Raw genomic sequence first — 13,233 nt, 5'->3', positions numbered from 1 at the left:
CCTCTGCTGTGTTGTAATTTCATGATTTGGAAGCTGATGGAGATTAGATAAAATGTATGTGGCAGACTGAAGGCAGATGAAGAGGATACTCTGTGTGTAAATAAGGGCTTGGCGCCATGGAGCAAAAGTTAAAGCGTAAAGACCCTGTCACACACAGAGATAAATCTGCGGCAGATCTGTGGTTGCAGTGAAATTGTGGACAATCAGTGCCAGGTTTGTGGCTGTGTACAAATGGAACAATATGTCCATGATTTCACTGCAACCACAGATCTGCCAAAGATTTATCTCTGTGTGTGACAGGGGCTTTACCGTTGTTTTAATTTTTCTTTCATAAATCAAAAGTACACATGAAAATAAGAAACTGTGCAATATATGTTATCAGGGAAATTTGCTTCTATCTCTACCAGAATTGATCAATCATTATCAAAATTCTCAATTGTGAGGTAAAATCTGTATTCAGTGAAGAATTTCCAATTACCAAGATAGGAGATGGCAGCTGTTAGGGTACGCTCACATGAGCATATAAATCGGACAAGTGCAATGAGAGTGCCATGTTAGACAATGTTGCAGCTCAGACCAGCGTTTTTTTTTTGTCAGCCCTAAACGGACTGAGGAAAAAATCGCAGCATGCAGCGATTGTCTGTGAGAGCCATATCACTCGCACCCATTCAAGTGTATAGGTGCAAGAGAAACATAGGACTGCACTCGGATGTTATCCCAGTCTAGTGCGATATATGCACAGGCAGACAATGGAGGAAATGGGGGGATTAACCCCTCCCTCTCCTCTGCAGCGCCAGCCCTCAGCTTCGTAGCTGTGACCCGATCGCAAGATCCGGTCACAGTCGCATGACACTCGGCTCAGGCTCTGCTGCGAGCGTGAGCCGAGGTTCATTAGCATATCGCATCCATTGCTCTCGCATTGGATGCCATACGCTAATGTGACTCCAGCATAACTGATGAGATTCTATGTCTGGAGGAGGGAGGAGCTAGAGGCAGAAGGAGGTGCTAGAGACAGAAGGAGGAGTTAGAGGCAGAAGGAGGTGCTAGAGACAGAAGGAGGAGCTAGAGGCAGAAGGAGGTGCTAGAGACAGAAGGAGGAGTTAGAGGCAGAAGGAGGTGCTAGAGACAGAAGGAGGAGTTAGAGGCAGAAGGAGGTGCTAGAGGCAGAAGGAGGTGCTAGCAGCAGAGCGCCGCCCCATCCTCCCTTTTCTATCTATATAGAATCTCATCAGTAACAACTGCCATCTCCTATCTCAGAATTGAGAATTTTGGTAATAACTCATAAATTCTGGCAGAGAAAGCAGCAGATTTCTGTTATAAGATATATTACAGAGTTGCTTATTTTCATGTGTACTATTGATTTAAGAAATTTTAAATGACGGTTAGTGTCCCGGAGCTTGTCACATGAATGCTCATATACGATTTGCATTTGTGTGATCTTGTGTTGAACAGAATCCTAACAGTGAGTATATTGCACACTTTTAGTATTCAGAATGTTACTTTCATTGACCAATTTTAACCAGAGATCTTGAGGACACTGATTTATTAAAACAGTTATAATAGATTCTGTTTCATTTGTTTTATTAACTAGAAAGAAATGGACATTATTTCTATATAGTAATGGCCCTCATGATTAAAGTTGGCTAAAACTGCCAATATGACCAGATTAGCCATCTACCTAATTTTTATAGTGGTTTCCCTACTAATTATGTTAATGTACCTAGGGATAGTGTGCTTGACATTCAGTTACTTAATATTTTTGTTTAGGAGAAGATAAAAAGCAAGGGGAAGATGAATCTGGCAGTTGCTCTCTCATAGAGAATACAGGAATGCTTGGAGGAGTCAGAAGATATAGTTCCTGGCCGAACAATAGCTGTCTACTGAGTATTGCCAGATTTACTCTAGGTTATGGTGTTCTTTACCATCACAGGATAGGTGGTAACTTGGTGATGCCTGGGGTCTTATTGATGAACCTGCCATTGATCCTAAGAAATTGTCCCATGTGAATGAAGCACTGGTCACATAAGGGCAATAGCGCCCCATTCATTGTGTAAGGTAGTGCTGGAGATAGTCCAGCACTGTACTCAGCTATCCCTGACAGTCCTATATACAATAAATAGCATGCTGACGCTCATCAGCTGCTTTCCATTGGGATGTTTCAGAGCCCCATTTCCAAGTTGAGAACCCTTTAAAGTCTTCATGTAAATACTGATACCTGCACTGACTGCAGCTACTGTAAATGTATGACTTCAAAGTTCATTCCACGATATGTGATGGAAAAACGTTCATAATAAGGTTCAATGAACACCAGGACTTTCACAGTATGTCGAATGACCTATGAAGGAGGTTAGGTTCAAGGATCATACTGAGCCTAAAGGGTGCTTTACATGCTGCGACATCGCTAGTGATTGCTAGCGATGTCGCGAGTGAAAACTCCCGCCCCCATCGTTCGTGCGATATGTGGTGATCGCTGCCGTAGCGAACAATATTGCTACGGCAGCGTCACACGCACATACCTGTTCAGTGACGTCGCTGTTGCTGCCGAACAATCCCTCCTTCAAGGGGGAGATGCGGTCGGCGTCACAGCGACGTCACAGCGGCGTCACAAAACAGCCGCCCAATAGAAGAGGAGGGGAGGAGATGAGCGGCCGGAACATGCCGCCCACCTCCTTCCTTCCTCCTTTCCGATGGACTTAGGTAGGATGATGTTAGTCGTTCCTTCGGTGTCACACACAGCGATGTGTGATGCCGCAGGAACAACGAACAACCTGCGGAATGAAACACAAACGACATTATGATTTGGAGTGACGTGTCAACGATCAACGATTTTTGACTTTTTTGCGATCGTTGATCATCGCTCCTAGCTGTCACACGCTGCGATGTCGCTAACGAGGCCGGATATGCGTCATAAACGCCGTGACCCCGACGATATATCGTTAGCGATATCGTTGTATGTAAAGTACCCTTAAGTGTACGTGCAAGGCTGAAAGCAGTCATCCTTTTGCACATAGTGATGTCTTTATTTGTAGTTAATTAAATTATACAGGAATTGTCACTCATGGATTAGATGAATATTGTAGCTTGCCATGGCTGTTGCTTTAAGTGGGGGCATGTCATAGACAAATTCAAACAAAATTTAACGTTTTCTATTCATTAAATGTATATGTATGTAATGTAGTGTTTGTGTGTGTGTATTAATATACTCATCTAGCGTTGCTTTCTCTGATATGAAAGCGCCATTCTGCTCCTCTTCTCAATGATATCCCCTCTACTCAGACTATCCAGATCACTGTATGCTCTATATGTGAGCCAGAAGTCTCTTTTACAATGTACAGTGTGTCACATACGTGAGTACACCCCTCACATTTTCTAAAATATTTTATATCTTTTCATGGAGCAACTCTGAAGATATAACACATTGATACAATGTAATGTAGTCGGCGTACAGCTTGTATAACAGTGTAAATTTGGTGTGCCCTCTAAAAAACTTAACTCTAAGATATTAATGTCTAAACCACTGGCAATAACAATTAGTACACACCTAAGTGAAAATGGACAAATTGTGCCCAAAGTGTCAATATTTTAAGTGGCCACCATTACTTTCAAGAACTGACTTAACTCTCTTGAGCATCGAGTTCACTAGAGCTCACAAGAGCCACTAGAATCCTCTTCCATGACGATATCACCGAGCTGGTGGTGGATGTTAGAGACCTTGCGCTCCTCCACCTTCCATTCAAGGATGCCCCACAGATGCTCATTAGAGTTTAGGTCTGGAGACATGCTTGGCCAGTCTAGCACCTTCACCCTTGGTTTCGTTAGCAAGACAGTGGTCATCTTTGAGGTGTGTTTGGGGTCGTTACAATTTTGGAATACTGCCCTCCAGCCCAGTTTCCGAACGGAGGGGATCTTGTGCGGCATCAGTATGTCATAGTACATGTTGGCATTCATGGTTCCCTCAATGACCTGCTCCCCGCAACCAGCAGCATGCGTGTCTGTAGACTAGACACACTTTTATTATTTTGTTAGTATTTTGAAAATCCACCTTTTGGCTTTCAACATTGCCTGAATCCTGGGCATGCTCTTGGTCAGATTCAAGCATGTCTTGACTGAAATCTGAACCCAGATTTCAACTACACGTTTTAAATTTTGGTGCATACTGGTCGACTCACTTCGGTTTATATACAGCTTTTTCTTCAACTCTACCCACAAATGTTTGATTGGGTTGAAGTCTGGGGACTGTGGGGGTCAATCCCCCACCTGTACTTCATTTTCTTTGAACCATTTTTTTTTTGCCAATCTCAACGTATAGTTAGGGTAGTTGTCCATTTGGAACACTATGTCATCCTTTTCATACCCATAGTACTCAAGTGTAGGACTGTAACTTGTCTTGTAGGTACTCACATATAGCTCAGCATTGAGACCACCATCGATCCTGGTCAAGTATCCAACAGAAAAGAAAAAACAGCTCACCGCAATAAATATTCCAAGATAATATCAAGTATCCAATGCATTTGGCTGTGAATGTTACATCTTTGGGAAAGTAACACCTTGAAATATGTTTGTTTTTAGCTGAGAATGTGTAATATCAGAGTGGTGGGACTATTGCTGTTGCATTCTTACCCCTGAAGACACAGATTGCATCATTGTATTGTGTAGTGTAATGTGAATAATGTCTTGCTTCTTTTGTGTATAATATGTTATATGAACTATGATAATGTATGTATTGTAATGTGCTCTTGTGTAATGTATAGTGTAACCTGTGATATACAGTATAGTCTTGATTATGTGAAATGTGAAGTATGGCATAGCACTTGTATAGGAAGTTATCAGACCATAGGGTAAGCAACAGTTAAGTGTTGTGACTAACCCACAATGGGAGGAGCTAGTTGATAGGGTAAGAGATGGTTTATTCTGGAATTCTCAGTTTAAGATATGAAGATCTAGTGAGCAACAGTTACAGGATAGTCTGTAAGTTGTGAAGGTTACATATAGTCGGTAGCCAGTGGCAGTAACCGGAAGAAACGAGAATGGAAACGAGATAACATGAACCTTGAGAGTCGACTGAGCCACGGAGTGCGAACAGCATTGAATTGAGAGACTGATCTTCTAACGGAAAGGCCCCAGATGATAGGAGCCAGAGGACTGGACTCCAGTGGCCAGGCCCATTAGCCATCAAGGTAACAGACTATCCCAACTGGCTTATGTTGGCCTAACTAAGCGGATTCTTCCTGAGAATCTGAGGAAGGCTCTACTCTGACCATTGTGATGAGACCCCTGATCCTCACCCGTTAGGACACTAGACGTGGAGCCGTTGCAAGGGAAGTTTACATGATTTCTACTGTAACGCTTGGCTGGGTTGTGCCGGAACTCATGGGACCAGTAAGATCTGAAGTAACCCACTTGGAACTAACCTATGTCTGATTATGCCTTGTAGAACTGTAACGTGCTTGAAGATATGTGTCTTCTACCTGTAGTGTGAAGATGTCATAAAGAATGAATTGTTGAGTAAAGAGTTACTGTTTGCAATGAACTGTTGGTCTCCTTGTGAGTACGAGTCATCATTGGGTCCTGGCCAGCTGACGTATGCGGCATGCACGGGTTCACAGTGCACATGACATAAGGCCTCACACCGAGCAAGGACCAGCTTTTCCATGTAGCATGCCGAGGCGTCCGGAGTCAATCCCTCGCTGGAGTCAATCCCTCTACTGCCCTGCGCCACTCTACATTACTATGCCCCACTAAGTGTTTAAAGGGAACCTGTCAGGTAATTTATGTGTTCTAACCTAGTAGCAGTGTGAGTGATGTGTGTGCTAGTAACCCCTTCCTACCCATCCCTGTGTTTTATTACTTATGTGTTCTGTATGTAAATGTGCTGGGATTCTAGCCAAATGGGCGTCGCATCGCCCTGTGGGCGTTGGCATGTTTTCCATGGTATCACACCCCTGTGGGCATGATACTATGGATTTACATCAGCGATGTGAATGTCGCTACTTCAGATCCTGCGCATGCACACTTACCATTCCCACAGCCTTGCTTGCTTCTCGTCTTCAGACGTGCTCTGCGCATGCTCAGAAGACTCCTGCGGTTCCGGTCATGCGCAGAGCGCGTCTGAAGTTGAGAAGTAAGCACCCGGATAACAAGGAATGATACGTGCGCATGTGCGGGATCTGAAGTAGTGATGGTCCCGTCGCTGATGTAAATCCATGGTATCACGCCCACAGGGGCGTGATACAATGGAAAGCATTCAAACGCCCACAGGGCGATGTGATGCCCATGGGGCTAGAGTCACTACTCATTTACATACAGAACACATAAGTAATAAAACACAATTTTGTACATTCACATGAAATTCATGAAATAATTAAAAAAAAGGGCTTCTCTATATTTTTGGTTCCCAGCCGGGTACAACTAGGCAGCTGGGGGTTGGGGGCAGCCCGTAGCTGCCTGCTGTACCTGGCTAGCATACAAAAATATGGCGAAGCCCACGTCATTTTCTTAAAAACGTTTTCAGGGAAAAACCTTTATAAAAAAAAAATGCTTCCTGCATTTCTATTGCCAGTGAAAGTAACACCAAGCAGCGGGGGCTAGCAGCCAGTAGCTGCTTTGGTTACCCTTAGCAATAGAAAATGCAGCGGGAGCCCACAAACAATGTGATTTTTTTGTTTTTTTAGTTTTAATGAATTTTTTTTAAAAAAAAATCGGCATGGGCTTCGCCCATCGAGCACCAGAGCATTTTACTTCTCATTCATCCCAAGTAATCAGATGACTCCAGTGTCGGCCGATTACTTGTTCTGTGTCCCCCTGCATCCATCGCAGCGTGTATGGGCTGTGAGGTCAGCGGAGTGGAGACAGTGACATGCTCTGCTCTGACACATAGTGTGCTGCATGTCACTGTCTCCACTCTGGGACTTGTTGTGCAGGTGACCGGATGCTACATGTCACTAACTGTCTCCACTATGGGACTTGTTGTGCAAGTGAGAGTGTATACAGTTGGTACAATGCAGCAGAAATCACAGAGTGAGGCAGTTAGTGACATGTATCATCCGGTCACCTGCACAACAAGTCCCAGAGTGGATACAGTGACATGCAGCACACTATGTGTCAGAGCAGAGCATGTCACCAACTTGCTCTGCTCTGTCACCTGCGGTGCTGCATGTCACGTTTTTGCCGCGATTTGGTGCCTTTTTTGCTGCGTTTTTGCTCACTGCGTTTTTAATCAGTGCACAATGCCATTAAAGATTGTTGATGAAAAAAAAAAAAAGTTCTGATGTCATTTCCTTATTCAAAATGTTCATTGTATGCAGGAGAGCAGACAGCAGCTGCAGAACTACAAGGCTCAGCATCCTCCATTCACTAGTGTATGCAGGAGAGCAGACAGCAGCTGCAGAACTACAAGGCTCAGCATCCTCCTTCCAGGACTGTATGCAGTTTTTTACCCAAAAAGAAAAAAAAAATGACGTGGGCTTCGCCATATTTTTGTATGCTAGCCGGGTACAGCAGGCAGGTACGGGCTGCCCCCAACCCCCAGCTGCCTATTTGTACCCGGCTGGGAACCAAAAATATAGAGAAGCCCTTTTTTTTTAATTATTTCATGAATTTCATGAAATAATTTTAAAAAAAAATGACGTGAGCTTCGCCTAATTTTAGTGTCCAGCCGGGTACAACTAGGCAGCTGGGGATTGGAATCCACAGTGAAGAGTGCCCAAGCTTTCTGGGCACCCCCACTGCGAATTGCAGTCCGCAGCCACCCCAGAAAATGGCGCTTTCATAGAAGCGCCATCTTCTGGAGCTGTATCCAACTCTTCCAGCTGCCCTGATGCCGGGTGGCTAGCTAGGTAATAATGGAGTTCGGGCTAGCTGTGTATTATCAGCTAGCCCTAAGCCCGAAATTCATGGTGTCACGCCAATATTAGACATGGCCACCATGAATTTCTAGTAATGATAAAAAAAAAAACAACACACAGAAAAATATTTTTATTAGAAATAAAACAGAACACAATTAGTGACTCCATCTTTATTGAAATAAACCCCCCTCCGCAGTAATCCTGGGTTAGGGTCCCGCGCCGTCCAATCCGGATCCAATATCATCTGATCGGTTTGCTGGAAGGCAAAGCGATCAGATGATGTGTCAGGTTAAACTACGTGAAGCACATCACACAGCAGCTGATTGTATAAAAGCCGATTATACAATCAGCTGATGCATCAGTGCAAAAAAAAAATACTCACGTCTGTGCTGATTACCGGCAGCTCCTGCAGCGGAGTCTGATCCTGGCCCATCACTGCAGGGGCTGCCGGTAATCAGCTGATGAAGTCCCCTGACGGCAGGATCAGCTGATAGCTGGCCGGGCGCGAAGAAGCCGGCGAGACTACGATCAGCTGATGCGTCAGGTGACTGCATCAGGTGATCCACCGCCAGGTCCTGCAAGCTTCGTACGTGCCCCGGGGAGACTGCACACAGCCAGAGCGGCTGTACCGAGACAGGGGCTGGAAGCAGGCATGGCACCGGGACCCTGCAGACAGGTGAGTATGACATACACACACATTCACACTGTATATATACACACACACACTGTATATACGCACACACACTGTATATACACACACACTGTATATACGCACACACTGTATATACACATACACTGTATATACGCGCACACACACTTTCTTCCCCTGGCTGTGTAGAGCTGCTGCTGTCTGTATGATTGATCTCAGTGCATCCACAGGGAAGAGGCAGGGAGGAGGGTTTGGGTGGGAGCAGAGTGGGTGTATTAGACACAATGGGTGTGTTAGATAAGCCAGACACCGCCCTAGAGCCACAAAGAATTCTGGGACTTGTAGGAACTGAACACAGGAAGTCAGAGGAGAGATTAACCCCATCAGAGCTGGAGCCAGCAATGACCGTGTGCTGCTAGTGCACAATAAAAGCTAATTTTGCTGAAAAAACATAATAAATGTGTTGAGGGGCACATATTAGCAAGATTTATCAGAAAAAAAAAAATCGGTTTTGGTAACTGGACAACTTCTTTAAGAGTCAAAAGAAAACACATTGGAGGTACTGGGAAACTCTTTCCTTTGTTAATGTCCGGTTGGGAAACTGGACTGTTTATTCTAGTTTGTTGTTCAGACTATTTGCATTTTAGTTCATTAATTGATGAAACTACTTGAAATCTACAGGATGAAGGTAACAAGTAGTAAAATAAAAGTCTAGATCTACAGCACTGACTGTATTACAAAGTGATAGTGAGAATTTCACTGTGATATGATTTGGTTTCCCAGCCAGTGAGCCACACGTAACTGGACTAAGGGCCAACTGTGTCTCACACGGCACTGGTCAGAAACACTGCTGTAACATGCAGGAATGAGTGATTTCTGCTGATCCTTATTGTAAAGCTTCAGCAGGTGGCAGCATATACCACGGAATGCAATGTGCAATACTGCTTATACAGCTTGTGTATGGAATAGATGCTTTCATAATCGCACAGTATAAATGGTAATTTGGAGTCTCCACAAGTTCTAGTTCTCTATAATGTGACAGATTTACAGGACTGACACTTTTAATATCCGTTGCTTTTACTGCACAGTAAAACATAATATGATTCCAATGTGTTAATCTTACAGGTGAAACTTCCAGATATTGAATTTTTTGTAAATTTAGGGGACTGGCCATTGGAGAAGAGGACGGTATCCCCCTTTCACCCCATTTTTTCCTGGTGTGGATCTTTAGAAACAAAAGATATTGTGATGCCTACATACGACCTGACAGATTCGATATTAGAGACCATGGGAAGGTAATTGGTCCTTGTGTGTCCTTGTAATGATTTTTTTCTTGTATGAAATATTATGATTACTTTGCACGAAGGAAGTTTGCTTTTTTGTGACTTTCTGTGGAGGAAGGAAAAGGACTGTCATGATAGATGTGCTGAGAAACTTAAAGGGAAGCTGTCAGCTGATGCATGCTGCCCAAACTGTGGGCAGCATGTATCAGTCACTGGCTACATGATCACCGCCAGGTATGTTACACTCTGAAATGCTGTGGCATTTCAGAGAAAAACATCCTTTTAATAGCCACTACGCTTTGCACTAGTCATACAGGTTGGTCCCCGGTGGCTTCTATATGCACACATAGGCAGAGACTTGTCAGTCACTGTCAGTAGGTGGGGTGAAGCTGTTGGGGAGCCGCCTGTACGGCTAGTCACACAGGCTGCTTGGTTCTCAATGACTTTTAAAAATGTGTTCTTCTCTGAAGTACCACACCTTTTCAGAGGGAAACATACCTGGCAGTGATCTTGCAGCCAGTGGATGATACATGCTGCCCACAGTTTGGGCAGCATGTATCAGCCGACAGGTTCCTTTGAAAGATGCAAACTTTTTGTGGTATCACTGCATGAAGAAAGTGTACCAGCTCAACACAGTGGATTCCGCGATTTCAGATCATGCGGACCACAGCTGCAGGAGATCTTAAGGACCATAGTAAGGGCACACTGATGAGAGTCTGTTATGACCAAAACGTCTGTGCTGGTCCTTCAGTTTTTCAATAAATCAACAACTTTATCGCCATATCTGAATGCCAAGTCTTTTTCTTATCTATGATGGGTCAGGAACCTACTTGTGCACCACCTACAGAAGTGCCGTGATTATCTACTCTACTGCTTGAAGAAAGAGTCTTCAAAAAAACTCGCAGTAGTTATGGGAGTTGATTTGGAGTCCATCTTGAACCACAAAAAGCTTCAACTAGCTCATCTTTAAAAACACCAGCCCATAGCAGTACCCCATCTCCACCTCTATGGCGTCTGAGTCAAGGGTGGAGTTCTGTGCCTGTTACTGGTCCAGCCACTTGCTCATCTATCTGGTCCGTCAAGAGTCATTCTCATCTCATAAAACCTTTGAAAAATCTGTCTTCAGGTACTTCTTGGCCCAGTTTTGTCATTCAACTAATGTATCTTGTTCAGTGATGGTTAGGTTTCAGCCATCCTTACCTCGGCCATGTCTTTGAGCACTGAACACCTGGTACTTCCGGACACTGTTGGGAGGTTGCAGCTCTAGAATATGACAGCACTGGAGGATAATTCGCTCTGGTCATGTCACGTTTGATTCTTCTCAATATTTGGCAATTATTGTGTCATTTTTTATCAACACATTTTTTGTGACCCTGTTGACTATTTGCAACAACATTTTTGATGGTTCTGTGATCCCACCTCAGTATCTCAGCAATTTCAAGAGTACCATATCCTTCTTTAAAACTTGTAAAACAATTTTTCACTTTTCAAAATCAGTTAAATCTCTTTTTTGGCAAATTTTGCATGAGGAAAACAAGATACCTAATAATACTGCACACCTTGATAAAGGGTGTTGATGTCCATAGGCCTTATTAACAGAGTAAAAGATTTGCATTTTTGCTGCGTTTTTTAGGGTATGTGCGCACGTTGCTTTTTACCTGCTTTTTACCTGCTTTTTTGCTGCTTTTTCTTCTGCGCTGTTTAATGCCAAAATGGATGTGTTCTTCTATTCAAGCAAAGTCTATGGGAATTTGGGTTTCTTGTTCACACTATGTTGTTCAAAATGCTGCCTTTTTGTGGCAGAACTTTGGTCAAAAACTCAGCTTTGCAGTGCAAAACCCAAATGGCAAAAACAATTGACATGTTGCTTCTTTGAAAAGCTGAGTTTTTGACCAAAGTTCTGCCACAAAAAGGCAGCATTTTGAACAACATAGTGTGAACAAGAAACCCAAATTCCCATAGACTTTGCTTGAATAGAAGAACACATCCATTTTGGCATTAAACAGCGCAGAAGAAAAAGCAGCAAAAAAGCAGGTAAAAAGCAACGTGCGCACATACCCTTATGCAGTTTTTGACTCATTTCTTTTACATGCGCTTTTGGTGAAATTTTTAGGTTATGTTCACACTTTGCATTTTTGATGCATTTTTTTTTATTGCAAAATAAAAGCTGCTTTTTACATTACCAGCAAAATGAATGAAAGTTCAGAAACCCCATGCACACAATTGTTTTTTTCCTGACTGAATTGGAAACTACAGCTTTTTTAAAACTGGCAGCATGTCAATTCTTTGAGCGTTTTTGGAGCGTTTGTTTTCCCCTGAGAAAGCAATGACAGTGCAAAAAGACAACTGTGCGGTTTTGCTGCTATTTTGATTAATGTAAATAACTTTATTACTGTAGACAAAAGACAGGTAAAATCTGCAACAAAAAAGCAATAAAAATGCAGCAAAACCTGCTTTTTATAATTAGCTTCTTTACTCCTAAGAGGGCAAGTTTTGCCTGTAGAAAAAAGTAGCAAAAATCAACATGTGGGCAAAATCTGCACCAAACCTGCAAGGAAAATATAAGCCTCAAGTGCGTGCAACTTCAGGATTCTCAATCACTTTGCTGGCATCATGAAACTCTTCAGGTTTTGTGTCAAAACTGCAGAGGAATAAATGCGACAAAGCTTCAAAGTGTGAAGCCCTCATAGACACCACGGGCACCATAGGAAAAGTTATAATTGAGCACCCCCCATAAGGAAACTTTTATAAACCATGGGAAGGCTATGTACTGTGGCACGTATATGTGGCACATACATGGTATTTATTTTCCTATTGAAACCCCTTCGTGTTGTCACCAGCAATGCCCCTTTTATGGCCATCATAGAGTATGAGGCTTCCAAAAATGCCCCCACCTACACACACACACATACTAAGGTATGCCTACAGTGAATCCTGCCCCCTAGGTTCCGTGCAACACGTACATTATGATGACCCCCACAGTGCCTACAGCAAAGCATGATGTCCCCACAGTACTACTAACCAGGGCTTCCACTAGGAATTTCAGGGCCCCATACTGGCAAGAGTTCGGGGCCCCCTTGAGGCTCCACCCCAGCTCCGCCTCCGCACTAGCTCCGCCTCCACCCCAGCTCCGCCTCCACCCCGCGAATCTTCCATAGTCCCACCGCCACTCTTGCAAAAACTTCACTTCTGCACTACAACCTCACCAATCACACATTAACCCTTTACATTGAACACCGTATCACACATAGCCATCAGATTTTGTTTTGGCCAAAAGATTTTTTTAAGCCTCCACCACAACAAAGTAGACTCTTTTGGCAGGGTCCTACTCTAACTTCTTTGGTATATATTTATTTTTGGTATACCTATTTTTTTTTTTTAAGGGAATGTGTCACATACAGTTTTTAAACTAATTAAAACCAAATTAGAATAATGCTGACTTGTGGATTCCCTTCAA

At 43.4% G+C, this 13,233-nt stretch overlaps 1 protein-coding gene across 2 annotated transcripts in view; it reads left to right on the top strand.

The window, feature by feature from the left end:
- Positions 1-13,233, top strand: part of POGLUT2 (protein O-glucosyltransferase 2) — a 98,188-nt gene that overhangs the window by 26,189 nt on the left and 58,766 nt on the right. For both annotated transcript variants that reach the window (XM_075336686.1, XM_075336685.1), the window contains one exon: positions 9,619-9,788. In XM_075336686.1, coding sequence (XP_075192801.1) covers positions 9,619-9,788 — 170 coding nt within the window. The remainder of the gene's footprint in view (positions 1-9,618; positions 9,789-13,233) is intronic.

This window comes from Anomaloglossus baeobatrachus, chromosome 2, assembly GCF_048569485.1.
Source record: "Anomaloglossus baeobatrachus isolate aAnoBae1 chromosome 2, aAnoBae1.hap1, whole genome shotgun sequence".
NCBI lineage: Eukaryota > Metazoa > Chordata > Amphibia > Anura > Aromobatidae > Anomaloglossus > Anomaloglossus baeobatrachus.
This window is presented reverse-complemented; position numbering and strand designations above follow the sequence as displayed.